The following is a 20,649-nucleotide window of genomic DNA, read 5'->3' on the forward strand; positions in this document are numbered from 1 at the left end:
TGCACCTCACAGGTTTGAACATTGCCTTCTAATCTAGATCATGGATGGAAGAAATCAAGGTCAATTTAATAGCATTAAAAAATAGTATTAATATAGTATTCAAACTTGCTCTTGTTTTTTTCGTTGAACTTTAGTTATTAGAAGAAAAAGAGAGTTTGGTTTTGAAACATAAATTTGACTTGGCTGCTGCACCCAGCTGGATTGGATGATTGTTACAAGTTATGGCCCCTACCCCGGCCGTTTTCGGGTTAATTATACCAACCCACCTTTATATTTTTATAAAAAAAAATTATTTGAAAAAAAAACTTCAGAATGTAAATCAATTGGTAATTTTTTTTATTAGTTTATATATATATATTAGTTAAACTTGAGACTTTAATAATCAAATTAGTAATCCGTAAGTATTTGGGCAAAATTTCCTAGCCTAAAAATGTGTGGGTAGAATTATTCATAAATCAATAGTATGTATGACAAAATTTCGATTAGTAGAGAGTAACAAAGGCATGCAGGCACCAAATCAAATTGTTTGTATATATTATTATGAGCTACTACAAATGCTCACAAATGGAGGATTAATTTTGATGTCTTTAAAATAAATAAGAGAAATTACAAAAATAATCCTAGCATTTTACCCAATAACAAATTAAAGCTTGTCATGATATTTTAATTTGATGTTAATCTCAACTATTCGTTAATCTTCGTTTAATGGTTTTAATGGAGAAGGGATAATTTTGTCAATTTACCCCCCCCAAAACTCTCAAACCTATATGTATGTATGCTTTCTAAATCACTGCTAACAAATCTGATAGAATTTCTATTAATTGAGAATATTAAAAATGTTTGATCAAATTGAAGATGTTTTGTACCTTTTATCAAATTATTGTTCATTATCGTTATATTTTCACCACCAGATGTCTCCCAGATATCCTCCCGAATGACCATCTCAAGACAAAATTTTATAAAGATTTTACATTGACCAATCGACCTCCAGGTTGACCTCTAGGATGACCCCTCAATTGGAGTCATAGCAATAGTTACCCTTTTCCTTGAGTGGTATTGGAAACTTCCTCTTAGCAGTTACAGGGGTTGGGGGCATTAGCTTGAGCATCACTACCTTGGCCATTTCATTGACAATGGGAGAAGGACCATTATCTAGAACCAAAATACAAATAAATAAATAATCAGAAAATCAAAGTGCTAAAATTCAAAAAACAACTGTAATAGATGTACAAATTCAAAGAGCATGCATAATAGTAATTATATTTCACCCCAAAAAAAAGAAAAACCATATGAAAATGATGAGTTTTTTTATTTTCTTTCCATTTTATTCAACCAAAAAAAAAAAGTAACAGAATTTGAAAACCAAACCAACGATGACGAGACATTGGAAACAAAGAAGGGCAGCAGCTGTTACCGAATCAACGACGAGGCATTGGAAACAAAGAAGGGCAGTAGCTCATAAGCCGTTAACAAAGTCCTCTTTGAAATAATAATATTATGCATATGGTATTTAGAAAACGGAGAGAACTGGGACAATTTGATTCCATTATACATATTTAGGACTCAAAATGAGCTGTTAATTTTCATATTTAGGACTCAATTTGACTCCATTATACATATTTAGAAAATGGAGAGAGCTATTAATTTTCTTTTTGTTTTTTATGTGCTTTTTAGCCTGGGTTTAGTTTTATTTATTTATTTTGTTTTTTGTTTCTTTGGGATAATAAACCGTAAATGCATACTTTATTTCCTTCTTTCCTCCAATCTTTTTTATCACGCTCCAATTTTAGGCAAAAATTAATATTTGGTTGCAATGCTTATTTTTCATTGCCCATAAATATAATACAATTTTTGTCCGTAAGTATCAAGTATGTCATTGTATCGACCCTTCAGATGCAAGATAATCTTGTGTTTTCAGGCTCTTTTTCGGTTAGATGTTGTGAAAAGTTTGAAAAATGGAATATTAGTGAACCTTCTGGGTATGGGTGCTGTTGTCCTTGGTATGCAAGCCTTGCAAAAGCTTTAACTTCTTCGGCCACTCCTTACTACCAAGGCATCTCACCGGGTTACCGCCGTGTGAAAGCTCCTGATCGAAGAACATGAATTTGACTTGGCTGCTGCACCTAACTGGATTGGATGATTGTTACAAGTTATGGCCCCTACCCTGGCCGTTTCCGGGTTAATTATACTAACCTACCTTCATATTTTTATAAAAAAAATTATTAAAAAAAAAACTTCAGAATGTAAATCAGTTGGTAATTTTTTTATTAGTTTATATATATATATATATATAGTCAAACTTGAGACTTTGATAATCAAATTAGTAATGCGTAAGCATTTGGGCAAAATTTAATAGCCCAAAAATGTGTGGGTAGAATTATTCATAAATCAATAATGTGTGACAAAATTTCCATTAGTAGAGAGTAACAAAGGCATGCGGGATTGTTTGTATATGTTATTATGAGTTATTACAAATGCTCACGAATGGAGGATTGTTTTGATGTCTTTAAAATAAATAAGAGAAATTACAAAATAATGCTAGCGTTTTACCCCAATAACAAATTAAAGCCTATATTTTTCATTTTTTCAACTCAAATCGTGATATTTTAATTTGATGTTAATCTCAACCATTCGTTAGTCTTCATTTAATGGTCTTAATGGAGAAGGGATAGTTTTGTTAATCTTAACAATCTATTAAGTTGTATGTCAAAAGGCACAGAAAAATACTTGAGACCCTCATTTTTTATGATCTTCACAATTCTTAATTGATTGGTGACCACTCATTATATATATATATATTCTTTTTTTCCTTTCTCTCTCCTCCCTCTCTCTCGCAAATGATGTGGGGTCTGGAGTATTACTGAAAAGCACACATGGACAAAGGTTGGGTGAGAGAAAATATAAGTACAATTCTGAAAGATAATTTCCATTCATGTTGCTCTGGGAAAGGGAAAATTTTGTATTTTTTGTTTTTTTGTTTTTTTGCTAGAAGTAATGAAATAGAAGTGGAAGGGGTGGGAGCATTTTTGTAAAAGAATGAGAGAGAGAGAGAGAGAGAGAGAGAGAGCAAGCAATGTATGGCATTCAAGACAGAAGAGAGTAGCTCAAAACCATAGCCATATTTGGAGTATTTTACTCATCTACTAACTGTTGCTCTGTTAATTTCAGTAAATAGAGATGGATAGATAGTTAAAATTGAAATCAAGTTAGAAGATCAAGAATCAAATTGATAAAATTAAAATTTCAGATTTTCATTTGTTATAAAGATAAAATCTTGGGGTTTGCTTCATAAATTTCTTTAAAAAAAATATATTCAGTGTGTTTGGTTTCAGTTTTTTGAAAATTGAGTTCTTTATTTTTCGTATTTTCTGTTTTAGTGAATATTTTTTAAATTTTAAGCAATTTTTTTACTTTTTTAGATGTACCTTACTTAGATATATCTAAATAATAAATTATTTGTGAAAAATTGTTTTAAAAAATTAATAAATACACAAAAATACGAAAAATGTACTGAATTTTCTCTTCCTTTTTTTTGTATTTTTGGTATTTAGTGAAATTTTTAAAGATTTTTTTCACAAATATTATACTTTCTTAGTGTATTTATGTTAGGTGTATCTGAAATTTTTTTTTAAAAAAAAGCTTAAAATATTTAAAAAATTCAATAAAAACAAAAAATATATATAGAAAACGAAAATGTAAAATTTCTTGAAAAGTAAATTCTAAAAATTGGAAACAAATAGAGTGATTAACATGAAAAACCCTGTCTAAATATCTTTCTATGCTTTCAACAATTCAATTTGAAGTTCACTATATGTACCCTTTTTGACTTTATAATCAATATCAAAAAACAGAATTTATTGCAAATAATAGGTATATTTTGATAGAGAGAGAGAAGAAATGATATGGAAGAGACTAGTTCAAAACCCTAACCAAATGACATTGTTTGGGGTGTGTTCGGTTGGAAATTTAAGAAGATAAATAATTATTTATTTAAATTTTAAATTTAAATATAAAAGAAATGAGAATTCAAAATAATTGGAAATAATAAATAATATATATCAACAGAAACCTAATCGACATAAGCGTGTGACTATCCTTAAGAGTAGGTTTCTATCCCTCTGAATACTTGACCGAGTGCTACAAGTGATGATATCCTACTCTCCAAGATTTAATTGTCGCTTCTCCATGAGTATGTATTCGCAATATGAAGGTCTCACGAACAATTCTATTCATCGTTCTAATCTTCAATAACTTTGAAATGGGTAATAAGAGGATACTACATCTTGTTTCTATATCTTCTGGTGAATCTCATACATCCGAAATGTATAGCTATATAAATAGACAACAAAAGCTATAAGTTTTGTAATATTGTAAATGTAAATTTACTAATGTGATTTATATAATATAACATAAAACTCTTGAATTGTAATGGCAAAGTGATATAAGAATTATAATATAGGAAATAAATGTAGAAAAGTTACAAACACCATTAACCGAACGATAAGATGAATATATTTAATTAAAAAGTAATTTAATTTTGTATTTTTAAATATATTTTATTCAAAAATTCTAACATGTTCGGTGTCTAATATTTGCTCCTCCACTAGTTTTAGTAAACATAGATGGATAGATAGTTTAAAATTGATATCTAACTTAAAAGATTGTAATTTAAATTGACAAAATTAAAAATTCATATTTAACTTGTGATAAAGATAAAACCTAGGGGTTTGTTTCGTAAATTTTCCCAACGAATTATGATAACCAACAATTAGGGGCAAGGGCTAATCTCTGTTTGTTAGAAAAGCTGACATGCTCTCACCAATTCAATTTCAACTTCACTATAATGTACCCTTTAGACTTAATATATTTTCAGCATCCACAAAAGAGAAGTTCTTGCAAATAATAGGTATATGACAATATATCATCAAGACATGGTTGAACTTAAAAATGTCACTCTATAGATCTCACAGAAATATAACAAAAAAACAAGAAGCCAAAAAAAAAAAAAAAAAACATTTTAAGAATTGGACTCCGCATCATCTTCCATCTCATTCACAGCTTGAAGGGGACAGCCACTTCCGGGCATAAATCCACTGTCCGAGAGGTTACTATTATTCGGAGGCATATTCCCAAACAGACATACCTGTGGCTCTATCTCATTCAAGCGGTTACAATCATCGGCTGACAAAGACCAGTTGAATATGTCCATGTTTCGTCTTATCCGATCAGGCTTCACGCTACACGGTAGCACACTTGTTCCTCTATGCAGACCCCACCGCAAGATAACCTAATACCAAAATCATAAAAATAAAAATATAAAAATTCTTCAAATCTTGTTCTAACTCACAAACATCCTACCTTGTCCGGAAAAGGGGGGGGGGGGGGGGGGGGGGGGGGAAATCTCAAAGTTAGATTGCCCTAAATGGGGCACTTGCAGACACATACAGTACATGAAAATTATTTGGGAACATGAACTAGAAAGTTCATGCACCGTGGATTACAACATGAAAATAGCTTTCGGTACTTTTGACAAAAACCCTTCATTTCGAACGCAACATTCTGTGACACATTTCAGCTATATGCAATTTCAACAAACAGTTAGCAAATACAAACATCATGTCAAACAAAAAGCAATTCCAATCTAAGGACAAGCAAACAGAAAAGAGAAGCTACAAAAAAGAGCTTAGTGTTTGTGTTTCTGCATGTTTCAGTCATCGACATCTAAACATTCAATTTAAGTGGAAGGTAGGAGTTAAAATGTGTGACACTTAATTGACAAAGAACAAAATTCCTTCCATGGATATTTGTTGTCAAAAAAAAATGAGCAAAAACCTTTGATCTGGCTGCTAAAAGGGTAGAACTAAAAATTATATAAAGTAAAACACATGTTTATATATATATATATCATATAGTAACTGGAACTTCACAGATCCATAAGATGCAAAGGAAAAAATGGAAGTAAATAACTTATTTTTACTAGAAACCAACATAATTTGTACTTCATCAATTAGCATTTATTTATATTTCAGAACACTACAAATAATTCTGGAACTTTTCATGAAATTAGCAGTTTGCTTATGGAATAGTTGTATAGCTTGTGATACTGTTCCCCCCACTCTTAGTTTCGGCATGAACAAGTAGGAGCTAGAGCAACTTATTGTCAGAAACTCACTTTGCATGGGAAGTTTCTTTTTTCTCCTTTTTTTTCTGTGTATGGGAGAGAGAGAGAGAGAGGGGTAAGCTAAAGATAAGTTCCAAGTTCATAACTACGAAAGATAATTTTTACAAGAGAAATAAAGCTATCAAAAACCTGTAGTCTCTTGCTGAAGTGGCCAAGGGAAGTGTGGTCGTTAGGGCTGCTGCGAATGAACTGAAATACTTGCCAGCTTGGCTTGGTTTGTTACGTATATAAACAAACTCAAGCAAAAATTTTAAGCTTGTTTATTATTTATTTAAATAATAGTATAATTATATGTTAAATAATATAAAATGCGTCATCTATGTCTATTGTAATATAGAATAATATTTAACAAGCCGACCAAGCTTTGATTATTAAGTCAAACTTTTCCTTCATGATCGAGTATGATTAGAATTAACGAGCCAAGCCCGAGCTTCATTTTCAAGCTCTCTGCTTGGCTCGACTCGACTCAACTCGTTTGCACCCCTAGTAGTCATCATCTTACATGGCTTGATATATCATGCTTAGTACATTCATGAGCGGAGCGGTTCCTTGTGATGGCTGAATCAAAGATTAGAAGCATAACTGATTAGGCAAATTGAAATCGATAGCTTCATTTAAAGAAAAGCTTGTAGCAGTCTATGAAAGGAATTCTAATTACGCATGTCTTTTACTTGTAGAATAGCTATTCAAACTTTGAGATCTCATATAATCACTGAAGATTATGGAGTTATCACTCTGGATTTGAAATCGCAGCTTATATACTTGTAATTGACCATAATTCCCAAGAACATTTTGCATACTTAGAAGGGGGAAGGAATAAGGATTTACCCGGTGTGAGATATCACATTATTCAAGCAACCCTAGAAGCTGCTGGAGTAAAGGATCGTCGACAAGGGCATAATTTCAGAGACAGTAACAAATTTTGGAATAATGGTGGTGGATGCATGAGACCCAGTTACTATTATTTCTTTTTCTGCTTTTGTGTTAAGCTTATCAATTTTCCTTAATAAATGACTCGCTACAACAGGATTTTTTTAAATGAACATGTCACAGATTACTCCTTTTTTCCTTTTGTAAAGATGAATAAAGAAATTCTATTTCCTCTCTATTTTAACAAAGATGAAATTCGGACAGATGCTTCCCCCCACTAGCAACAAATCAATATTGCCAACTTCATTAGGTGGATAACAAGAATGCATTGTTCTAGACAGTGCAAAAGATGAAACAAGATGAAAAAACCAACCGACTTTATTATAGTCCGTATGAGACACTTGGCTTGAAAGCTTATAAAGGATCTCTTTGGACTTCTAGCAATCTTCTCAAGCTTTTTTCAAGGGATTACTATTAGACACAAACTCAAGTGTGTGACACTTCTTGAGAAGAATAGCAACAAAAGAGAAGCTTGAGTTGCAAGCTTAGGAAAGCTCTCTTTGGACTTGACTAATCTCCTAAAGCTCTATTCAAGGCTTTGCTGTAGGAAACTCCCACTGGGGTGACGTTTTTGCCCTAGAGCAGCAATTCATCGTTCATAACCAGAACCTCATTCTCGTTGTGATAAAATCGTGGTTCCAACTTGAATGGGACCACTCAAAACATATGAATTCTAAAGAAATAAAAGAATAGTTACCGAAGAAAAAGAAAATATATAGGGAACTGATGTTTCTCATAGATTTTGGTTTTCTTCTTAGGAATTATTTTTTCATAGATCTTTCAACTCGGTTTTGTAAGAATTGAGGAGTACAGATTTATGATATTGGTGATGAATAGTTACTTTGTAATGAGACTGTACGATGTTTATATTTACAAGTTTAAGTGTCAGTGCTACTATAATGTAGACATTTACAATAAACATTACAAATTCACAACTAAGCAACAAAAATACTTGTTACAATATATTTAAATATAATGTGTAAAATACATAAATGCCCCCCCTAAGTATTCCCAACCTTCTCTTCTATGTGACAAGCCCACTTCATGCAACTAAGTTCAATGGTTTACTATGAGACACAAACTCAAGGACATCCACTCTTTTCTTGAGAAGAACAGCAACAGACAGTACCACAGCTCTATTTGCAGAAAACATTGTGGTTAAGAGTTACTATTCTATGAAGCTTCTAGAGTCAAAACTGTTCCAGTGCATAGAATTTGTGTGCTTGGTACTTCAAACTAGATTCTTCTAACAGAAGTTATTGAGTACACGGGAAGACATTTTCATCTTTCAGATTAAGTAAATCGTGTACTTACTCAAGGAAGATATGAAATTCAGAGCCAAGCTAGTTGATACTTCCCCTGAATAATACTAGTGGACAGGAGAAAAAGATGAGATCTACTGGTAATACGGGGTGAAATACTATATCAATTAGCAAGTGGATTTACCCAAATCATGATCACATGAAAGTCAAAGTATCAAGGAGGTAAGGATCAAATTTTCATTTCAGCGTGTTTGTTTTCATCAGCTCAAAAATGAAAATGTGTTGAAAAAACTAGGGGAGATGCCAAAAATTAGGAAAATGCATGGATATGTTTGGATACGATAACCCATTTATTTGTACAAATGCCTTGGATTGATTTTTTAAACATGTTTGAGGCCTACATATCCGCTCAAAGAAAGAGCACTTGCATAAAATGCAGAAGAAATTATCAATGTCAACCACAAGTTTCAATTTTGTCCCAAGTATATATGATACTAAAAGTGCATTACAACATCCCGAAGAAAACAAGGTCTACAAATTTATCAAAATCATAATAATAATAACAACTACTACTACTAAAGCTACAACTCCAATGATAAAATTGCAGTAATTAATAATAAACTAAGGTCAAAAAGATAAATAAATAAAACATCATATGGATTCTGATCTGCCAAGATGTCCCCTAGTAAACAAAGGTTATAAGGATTTTTTTAATAAAAAAATGTTAAGAACAAGGTTAAGAAAGTCAAATAAATGATAAGAGACTGAAAGAAAAAATACAAATAAACAAAAGGCTTCAAGGGTCGATGCTTAGTGAGTGGTTTGCCATTTTATGAAAAATGTAAAGAACTCCACATTCTAGAAGCATGCACATGAAATAACAAGTAGAAGAAGACACTTGTAATAGAGCTTAATTCGAAGTTTGAGCCCTAGTGGCTTAACCTTTTTCTCTCTTCTCTGAAAATGGATAATCATCTTATTCATATGAGTGTTGGCTATAATATTTTTAGTTTATTCAAAGAAAATTATAACCAGTGGAGGACAGAACCAATGGAACAAATAAACATTAATCATAGTTTTATTGTGACTAGGTGCACATACTAAAATCAAATGGTACCCGCAAAAAAAAAAAAAAAAAAACCAATTATACTAACATATAAAAACATACTAATGGAAAACTGAATCAGCTTTTTACCTGTTCAGGTGTCTTTTTATGTCGATCTGCTATTTCTCCAACAACTGACAATTTCAACATTGGGCCATGTACTGATCTCGACCTCCTGAATGATATGCGTGGAGTTCCGGGTTCATCTTCCCCACCAGACCCACTGTCAGACGGTCCAGGATTTGAAGTTGGTACTCCTAATGGTGTGTGAGCAGAAACATGAATACCTTTCGATTGGCAGAATTTCACAAGTTCATCTTGCCTCCAAAATGGATGCAACTCTACCTAGTAAAAGCCAAACATAGATCAGAGAAGAAACATAAACTCCATGGCCGAAAATTCACTCAGAAAATAAAAACAAGAACTTAAAGACCGAAAGATAGATAAAAGAGAAAGGTAAAGTGGCAACCTGTTCGATAATCTTAGTCACTTAAGCCTCCCATTCATGAATTTTGATTTAGTAAGAAAAAATTTCGAAGAAAAAAGAAAGAGTAAACTTGTGATGATCTATAAAGACATACAGAGGTTTGTGCTAACATAAGCAGCAGCAATAACAATAGTAAAAACAAATATTATATTGGAAAGAAAGAAAAGGATGAAGATGAAAAATTACTTAATGCGATTAACCATTTTTAAATTTCAAAAATCATAGAAAGAAAGATCAAAGACTAGGAAAAGGCATCAAAAGAACAAGAGTTTGATTCTGATTCTGATACATTTCCAGTGGAACACATTCATTTACAGGTGGCACAAGAAATATGTTGCGTCACAATAAATATTGATGAATTGTATACAAAACCATCTCCTATCATTTCTTCTCTTTTGAAGCTATTTTTGAGCTATATAAGTGGGATTTTTATAAAACTGGATAACCCATCACTTTGAGGCATTTTTATTGGGTGACCAGAAATATGTTACAAGGCAAGGTCCACGGCCATTTTTGTAAACACAGATTAGCAAATATCTACTTTATACTAAATGGGCTTTGTAAGTTATTTAACAAAAGGTGGGCATTATACTGATCTTGAGTGAAGCTTTTATCAGTATATTATGAATAAAACCAAAACTAATGCATATCATTGGTTTAATGCCAACAGGAAGAAATCATGAAGTAAATTGCTCGCTACCAATTCCACAACTCCAAAATTTGATAATAAGATGCATCAATGTTGTTTTAAGCCACTCAAACAGTTAATATATTGATTGTATATTCAAAAGTTGTTATGGAGAGAAACTTAACTCTTTTATCCTTTGGTTATGCAGAAAATGTGATATCTTAAACAAAAGAGGAACCTCAAAGAAAAAGGCTAGTTTGGTCTTCTAGCTGTTACTTCCATTGGTGTTCCTTTAAGCTAAAAGAAAAAAGCTCACCGTTATTGATGGGCTCCCTTAAATATACTTATAAGCCCACACCAACTATGAGGTCCTACTCATACTCAACTCATCTCTACAAGCCTTTGTCCCAATTACATGGATCGGCCAACTCTATTCAAAGTCATATTCACAATTAAGTTCAAGTAATCATGTCCTTTCTTATTGCCTCAACATATGTTTTCCTTACCCTTCTATTTCTTTTACCAACATCCACGTGGAATAAATCACTCATCCATACAGGAGTGTTAGTTGGTCTACAATGCACATGACCGTACCATCTCAAACGACTTTTCCTCATTTTCTTTCTCTTATCTTCTCAATTATACATACATATATATATATATATATATATATATTTTCTCTATCCTTCAAAATTTAACTTAAGATAAAGATCATCATAAACCTTCAACTAAACCTCCCTAATTGCTTACTTAGCTTTGGTTCTGGCTACTTTATATCTTCCAAAATTTTTGTTATTCCTACTCCCCTTTTTAAAGTCCACCATCTAGTTTGTAAGTGCCTACTTCCCTTACTCATCCTCTTCCATCTCTTTATTAATACACAAATCTAATACCATTACTTATGTTGTGTGCTGTAAGGCTCTCATATTATTTCTTTACATTCCTTACTTGTTTCCTTTTCAACTCCCCTAGAAAGAAATCTGTCATTTTGGCTAAATATTCATTCCACTTTTAAATATTATTAAGTGTCCATCCCCCTTCTTAAAGTATGTATTCGCCATTATGAAGTCAAATGTCATTGCAAACTCCAGGATAACACTACTTTCATCATTTCTCTTTCCAAATTCAAAACTTCCATGTATTCCCTCAAATCTCACACTACATCTCCCTATATGCCCATTAAGATCTCAGATTACAAGAAAATCTCTTTAGGTTTAGTATCCTTTGAACTAACCAATCCCAATCCTCCCAAAATTGTCATTTAATAGATGAGTCTTATTAACATGTGCCCTTAGGGCAAATGTTAAGATGGTTTAAAAAGATCGTACATCTTCATTGCACGCACTTTTATGCAAAATGTACAATCTTTTTAAGATTCTTTTTTTGATAAATAATCTTTTTAAGATTTTTGACATGTGTCCCAAGGACACGTTAACAAAATCCTTAATAGATTCATCTAATCCTATTTGAGGTGTATAAACACAAATTATATTTAATGTCTCTTCTCCTAACACAAATTTCACTAATATTATCTATCTCCTTTACTTTTAACCTCTATTTCTCCTTCTTTCATATTCTTATCTATAATTATCTCACTCAAATTCATATATTTCTCTTTTCCAATATGCCAAAGTTTATATCATTTTTTTCCATTTTCCTAAATTTTTTCCCAACCCATTAGGTTTCTTGTAAATAAATAATATTAAACATCTTTCTAATCATAGTATTTACTACTTCTATCTCTATCCCTCTACCAATTAATAGTCCTATATTCCAAGTTCCTAAGCATATCCTACTCTCTTGGACTACCTAAGTTACCCACATTTATCCATTAAAGTGTGGGAACCCTTGCCTACTTCTCACAATGCATGGGCACCATGCAGCAGCACGTCACAAGTAGGGAATGCCCCAACTAGAGAATTCTTAGGATCCACGTTGTAAAGATGAGACTATTAGTTTTACATTGATTGTCAACCCACCGCAACCTTCCTCCTTTCTCCAGACTTTGATTAAACATTAAGCACAACATAGGCTGAGTTAGGTCCTACCATCTTACCAATGACTTTCGTTGTGAAGCATTTACCCACGAAAATAATATATGGCAGCCGCTATGAAGCAAGTGATCAAATTTTTCAAGTTATTTTAACCCTCCATTGAATCCATTCATCTAAAAGTTGCAGCCATTTGATAGCAAGTGTTGTTTACGCAAGATTGTGTAGTAGACTTGGATCCTATTGCAGTAAAATATTTATTTATTGTATGTAGATTATATGGATAATTAAATACATAAATTGTCTAGCACTCCTTGGTTGTTACAAACAGTTTGGTTGGAGTCATTGGAATCCTCTATTAGAGTATTTTTTTTTAATAAGGATTAGATGATCTAAACAAGTTGCCTGTAAATAACTTCTGATTTTAGAAATTCTTACTTATATAATGTAGATGATGTATGACTCTAAGGGATTAAGATGAGTCATGCTTGCACTAGAGGAGATCCTATCCCTCTCTAATGTGAGTCAAGTGGACACCCTTCCCTCTAATTTGGGTAATAATTGTTGCTGGGGTTGGGGTCCTATAATTAGCAAAATAGTACTTCCTATGCATGCCAACAAAGACAAAGAAATTAACAAAAATAGAGGAATGATCTAAGAAGCACAGACAAAGAGATGGGATATGGAAACAGCACAATAAGGACACGACGGCCCGCTTCAAAAAAAATCAACATATGAACATATTGGGTACGTGGAAAAAATTAATATATTATATATATATATGAAAATAACAAATTATTTATTTTCTACGTAAATATGTTGGAAAATAAGTGTGGATAATATTGTGTCTTTTTAAAGCCTGAAGTTCAAAAACAAATTAGGAGTGTTAGGGCTTAGGTTTTAATCAATAAGAAAGCTTAAAGGGGGAGGAACTAATAGGTATAAATCCATATTTCTTTTAATTTTGATCTTTCATGTCAATTTAACTTTTTCCAAACTTGCCCTTAATCCTAGAAGTGTAATCATGGATTGTTTGGGATGATCTAAATAATTATATTTTTTGACTTTTTACGAAAAGATGTGCAAAAAAATAGAGAGGTGATGTAACCCAAAAAAAGATAAAAAGTGTTCGAATATAGGTTATCCCAAACACCCTCTCAGTGTTCAAGTGTCTCATGAGTGTCAAAATAATAGACACACGTGTCCCCCACATATCGACAACATGTTTAATCAAGTATTAAGGCTTCCAAAGGTTCAGTATATCTTTGACCTAACTCCTCCCTATCCCCCAGTTAACAAGAACAAACTGATTAATGAGAACCAACACCGACTAACATCAATTCTAGTAAGACAAATTTGGACACATGCCCGACACAAGTTGACTTTAAGCACACCACCCTAGGAGTTGTGTTTGTGTTGACTAGGAAGGAATGAACTCACTAGAATAAGTGGTGGCAAAGATCAGGTTTCTTATGAATGAAACACTTGATATGATTCAATAGTCCTTGAAGTGACCCTTGCCTCAAAGTCTTAATAGATTGGATGTAGGTGAGACTCATTTAGGGAAACAAGGTCTAATAGAAGGTTGAACCAAAAGGTTTTCTTGGACTGGCCTTTCTCGTTTTGATGCAAAAGAGCCTCTACAATATATACAACTCTAAACAGCATTTCAACTAGCATGGAACAATGAAGAGGATAGTCTTTCTTGTTTCAAGTTTGCGTAGAGAGTGTAACATTCACATGGTTTTAATGGCAAAAACAACACCAAGGCTGATGTGGCAATTTATCATGAAGCTATATTACTTAGATTTGGACCACCAAATTATGAACAATTTGATGGCACCATGCAAGCCTAAAAGAGAGCGGCCTTTGAGCAACAATAAGGTTGCTCCACTGCAACTTAAGAGTTGTGGATTCAAACCACTTAGACAGCCTCTCTGTATTGTGGCGGTAAAGTTGCATACATCTTTCCCTCCCCAAACCCTGCATTGGCAGAAGCCTTGTGCACTAAGACTGCCCTTTTGAATCACAAATTGTGTAGAAGGATGATTTGAGGGGACTTGATAGGAAAAAGACCTTTAAGATTAACTAGAAGGTATTAAATTTTTGGCCTTCCACTTTGAAGGACCATAGGATTAGCTTTTCAACAAAAAAAAACAATCACAAAACCCACATAAAACAAATCATTATCCATACATCTACTTAATTAGATCTTAGCTTATCAGTAATGGTAGTGTAGCATAAGGAAGGTTAACCTAATGTGCGTTGAATATAATCATACTCTCCTACTAGCACAAACGAAACGTGTTAAAGACTTGTCCCACATGACATCGTCTATCTAAGCCACCCAAGCTTAATTATAATCTAAAGGTCCATCCACCTAATACCATTTGGTTTTAGGTTGGATGCCTCCAAAATTCTAACATGGTATCATAGCTATGTCTTGGGTAGTCGCTCGAGGGCCAAGTCCTGAGTTAATTTATCGCGTCTCTGATCTCTTTATCACCTCCACATACAACCAGGCCGCATGTGCAAGAGAGTGTTAGAGGGTTGTCCCATATTGTCTCTATAAGTGACTTGAGTTTGATTATAATCCAAAGGCCCCTCCACCTAATGCCAACTGGTTACAATAATATATTTGTTTATGCTTTCTACTTAAATAAATCAAAGAGATAATTGAATAAACAATTTTTTCTCTCATTACTCTGTTGTCAAAGATATCTTAGTAGGTTGACAGTTGTTAGAATAGTCTAACAAAGTTGTTTTGATAGGATTGTTAATTTGCATATGTTATATTATAGTTAGCTTGTTACCATTAGGGACACTTTCCATATATGGTGTGGATGCTATATTGTTTGCAACTGAGGACAAGTCATTTGAACAAATTGTGCTTGCACAAAGAGACACCCATCCCCTAAAGGGGCTATATGTAACTTTCAATTTGAAGAAAAATTTTCATTCTCATTTTTTTTTCAAGGATAGAAAAATGAAAACCGATACAAATTTTTGGGGAATTTTCTAAAAAACACACTTTTTTAGGATTTTTTATATTTTCAAAATTTGTTTTCTCACAAAAATGAAAACAATACCCAAAAAATAATTTGAATGCCACCGCAAACAAAATTCCTAGAGTCACCACTGATTGACATTCATAATACATTAACTAAAAATACAAGTTGTAAATCAAAATCAGCTAAAATCACAATTCAAAAATCCAAGAATAAGGAGTCAACCTGATTGACTGCTGGAACCATTTTTGCAAACTTAAGCAATTCTTTTATCTGCTCTATATTAAAATGGCTCACGCCAATGGCTCGAACTAGACCCAACTCCACCAGACCTTCCATTGCTTTCCATGTAGTCTTGAACCGATTCAGAAACTGCCTATACTCACTCCCTGACTTAGTAGGAGGATCAGTAGCATCTCCAAATGCCGAGCTCTCAGGCCAATGCATCAAATAGAGATCCAAGTATGACACTCCAAGATTCTTAAGAGATACTCTAACAGAATTCTCCATCTTATTGAGTGAATTCATAGTGCAAAAAATCTTAGAAGTTAAGAAAACATCCTCCCTCCTTAAAGATCCTTTAAAAGCTTCAGAAAGTGCCTCCCCTACTTCAATCTCATTCCCATAAAGCCGTGCACAATCTATGTGACGGTAACCAACCGATAACGCAGTTTTCACAGCCTCAACGCAGAGATCACCGCCACTCTGCCAAGTCCCAAGCCCTATGGCTGGAATTTTGTCCCCCGTGTTCAACAGAAAGAAACTTCCTGTTGTCCCAACTTTTCCTTTCATCTCTCAAATTTCTTGAAAATAACAAATGGGTGGGAAATTAAAACACCAAATCTCACTGCAATGCCAAATGCAAAGCAAAACAAGCCGCAGTTTTCAATACGAATCAAAATTCTACTAAGATTCAGTAATCCCAAGATCTCAATGGAAAACCCAACAACAACAACAAAAAAGTAGAATAAAAAAGCAATAACTACCCAGTTCAGACAAGATCAAGATCAGATCAGAACTGATTTAAAAGTCTAAAAGGAAGAAAACAAGAGATCAATCCTAATCGAAGAAGGAAACCAAATTGAATTACACAACAAACCCAACAACTGTTTGTTGAAATATCTGAATGAAACCCAAAAGCCAATGAACAATGGAGAAAGGATTAAACAAGTCTGCATAAGAGAATAATTCAATAGACGGCACCAAATTGAAAGAAAGCCCAAGGAAGCAAACAAATGAACCTTTTTTCTTTCCCCAGAAAAATACCTACTTTCCCAGAAAAATACCAAAAACCCAGACCTGTTTTGTGGATTTGTAGGTGGGTCAACAAGAGAAAACTCCCAAAATACAATACCCAAAAAAAAAAACCACTAATTGGGATGTAAGAATCAAAACCTTGATGTCTCTCTCAAAGTCACTATCCCTGTTTCTCTTTCTTGCCCAAGGACAATAATACAATTGTTGGTGTATATATTATTATATTCTATTGCATATTGTATGTATTGAGACTATGACAAAAATATATGTATTGTAGAGAGAGAGAGAGAGAGAGAGAGAGAGGGAGAGAGAGAGATTAAAGAAATAAAATTTTTCAAAGTTTCCACCTAACGGAGAAGACTGAAAATCCACCAGCCACCAACCAAACTTACTTAACGACAACATTCATTGACAAGAGAGAGAGAGAGAGAGAGCTGCATTGGACGTTTCTATGTGCCTAGGGCTCAACGTGAGAATATTCTGCGCGCGACGGAGAGAGAGAGAGAGAGAGACGGAAGTAGCCACTGGGGGCCAACGTTAAAAACAAAAGGGTGTGGTTGGTTTTCTCTTATGGGCAAATTGTATCAATTTTAATAATTAAAATTATAAAAAAAAATTAGGGTAAATTACAAAAACATTTCTTAGAATTTATTTAAATTATAAAATACTTTTTACAGTTCTAAAAATTAGATTATACCTCTTAAAATTTTTAATTTCATAATAAATAGGTCATTTTATTAATAAATCATCAAATTAATTAACAGTTTTTAATAATGTTAAAATCTTATTTCAATTAATAATTCAAATAATTTTTTATTATATAGGTGGACATTTAAAAATTTTACTTTTTTATTTAATTCAGCTAAATAAAAAATTTTGACAATGAGGTATTTGTAATTTTTCAAACCACAGAGGCAATTCGTATTTTAAACAAATCTCAAAGGTGTATTTGTAATTTACTTACTTTTTTATAAATTTATAAATATTTTGGAAAGACCTTATTGATTTGTAATTTCTCCTTCATTTATTAATTATGGGAAATTCTATGTTACACAGTTGTGTATTATATGTATCTTATAACGTGTTTTTTTGTGTATTACGTATTTTTGTGACAAATGTTATACATTTTTTTTTGGTAGAAGTTACATATTATGTATTTTGTGATATTGTTATACACCATATGTTTAGAAAATATTTGGATAAAACAATATGTAACATTACCACAAAATATATAATTTTATTTATAAATCACAAATTATCGTAATTCATACCAAAAAAAAATACATAATATTTATCATAAAATTACATAACAAATGCATACACCCCATTTGGTGTTTCCCTATTAGTTAATACTTGTTTTATTTAAATTTGAATAAAATTTTGAGTAGAGAACTTTATTTAAATATAATTGATTAAAGTAATGCTCCTAAATGACTAATGAATATCATCTTACTTATCAATTTTTGAATCCGTGTTTTTATATGTTTGAATATCATCTTAAAACACTAATTGAATTAATCCCAATTAGTGCTTTTATAACTTCTTACATATAACTAACTATATCCGTTATATGTTTGAGTTGGATATCGAATTGAGATGATCGGATATCATTAGTTATAAAAAATTAATTTCTTATATTTTACTAACGATATCCGATCATCTTAATTTAAAAAATCCATAATCCATAAGTTATAAAAACATATATCGGATATCGGATATCGTTAGTTATAAAAAATTAACCATCCATTTTGTATAATATAAATATAATTCAAACATATAACTAACTATATCCGATCATTTTAATTTTTTTTTGTAAATATTTTACTCAATAAATTATGAAAGGTGAATAGTTTGGCCTTAAATAAGTCCATCAAGTCCAAACATTTTTTTAAGTTGAAATGGCAACTTAACAGATTCCAAATCACTGTAACATTCATCCATACAAATGCTCCTTTTGAAGGGGTCTGATATATTTTTATAATTAAAGAGATAAAAATATATAAATTTATTAATGAGAAAATAAATAATATTTGTTAATAGTTAAGATAATCTTCTTATAATTAGCCCTATTAATATCAACCACTTCTTTACTAACAATCATAGAAGTCCGACAATTAACCGATTTGAGTAAAAGTTACACTTTTATTTTTTTGGTCAAAGAGATATGAGTACAATCAATTTATTTAAGATTTTTTTTTTTTTTTTGGTCAATAATAAGTGAGTATTTATTTTCAAATATAAAATCATAAGCCAATCAATCAAATTTACAAAAAGCTACATAATCTAATAAGAGAAAGTGTTACCTTATATATCCTATTTAATTGTCACATTATTGTATTGAAAAATTTAGTTTAATTTTTGGATTTAAATAGCAGTGCTCTAATAGGGGTGCTCGCGATTTGAGTTCGGTCGGGTGATATTCCATCCGCCATCCATTCAAAACTAGACAGATTGAAAAAAATCAATCTACATCCGTCCACTTAGTTGGCGGATGCGGACGGATACAAATTGAATGGATTGACAGATTAACGAATGAATGCAAGCGGTTTAGCGATTTAAACTTTACAGATTTTGAGCATTTTTTGACTTATAATTTACTACTTTTAAGGCATAATTTAGGCCCAAATTTTGTTATTCTTCTTTATTTTTAAAATTATCAACATATTAGATAGTGAGGGAGGATTTAAAAAAACAGTTTAAGTGATTTAAAAAGGCTCTTAATAATGTAGCCCAACCAAAATAATAAGCAAAATAAAAATCCATTGAAGAAAAGTATGGAATGGTTTTCTTTTTTAGGGTAAGGAAAATGAAAACCCATAAAAGAAAACTACTAAATGGTTCAACTCAAGTACATTAACAAACAGATTGTTAGATTAACAAACAACAACATTTAATATTTAACAAACAAAAATATAAGAGAAGAAGAGAAGAAAAGAAGAGGAGAAGAGAAGAAATTATTTAATAATAGTATAAGAATTAAGATATATTTATTTAATTTATTTTTATATTTTAAGATACATTACTAAATATATTTATTTTTATATTGTTAAAATATTAATTATATAATGTTTGAAAGAAAATAGGGCAAATTACCAACACTTCCCGAGGTTTGACTAAAATATGGATTCTCCCCTGAAGTTTGAGAAATTACATCTCGCCCCCTGAGATTTATATTTGCATAACAAATTGTCTCATTATTTGTTATGCAAATATAAACCTCATGGGGCAATTTATAATTTCCCAAACCTCAGGAGAAATCTGTATTTTAGTCAAACCTCGAGAGATGTTGGTAATTTACCCAAGAAAATATTATAAAAATATATATTTAGCAAATATAAACCAAAGTTAAAGATGACATAACACTAAATTGTTACATATATAATAAAATATAATGAATACTATAAATATTATATTTTTACTATCTATATAATAAGGGAAGAGGGTTTTTGAATTTATCTTAGAGACAATTGTCCTATTAGGACATTTTAATGGTCATGATTTATTTCTATTTTTAGATGGACAGCTGAAATGAAAACCTTCCCTCTCACTCTACTTGAACTTCCCACCCAAGACCAAAAGCTACAAAATTTGCAACCCCCTATCCTCATTTGTCACACTCTCACCTTTCTGCATTTCAAATTTCAAAACACACCAATCCAGTCCCTACAGAAAAGAGACCCACGCTCATGAACCTCTCTTTATAAACTCCCCTCCTCCAATCATCGCCACCGCACAAAGAGAGAGAAAGCGAAGATGGGTGGAGGAGGAGGAGATCACGGACACCACGGAGATGCAGCACA

The 20,649-nt window shown here is 32.1% G+C and overlaps 1 protein-coding gene across 1 annotated transcript; it reads right to left on the reverse strand.

Annotated features, from left to right (window-relative positions):
- Nucleotides 1-4,834: 4,834 nt before the first annotated feature.
- On the reverse strand, nt 4,835-17,402 carry LOC114285431 (aldo-keto reductase family 4 member C10). Its single transcript, XM_028228476.2, has 3 exons — nt 15,818-17,402; nt 9,569-9,823; nt 4,835-5,287 (listed from the first exon to the last, which is right to left on the reverse strand). Exons 1-3 carry the CDS (start codon nt 16,382-16,384, stop codon nt 5,018-5,020), a joined length of 1,092 nt encoding a protein of 363 aa, XP_028084277.1. The 5' UTR covers nt 16,385-17,402; the 3' UTR covers nt 4,835-5,017.
- Between the last annotated feature and the right edge of the window lie 3,247 nt (nt 17,403-20,649).

The sequence above is a fragment of the Camellia sinensis genome, chromosome 11, assembly GCF_055761805.1.
Source record: "Camellia sinensis isolate YWXY chromosome 11, ASM5576180v1, whole genome shotgun sequence".
Classification (NCBI taxonomy): Eukaryota; Viridiplantae; Streptophyta; class Magnoliopsida; order Ericales; family Theaceae; genus Camellia; species Camellia sinensis.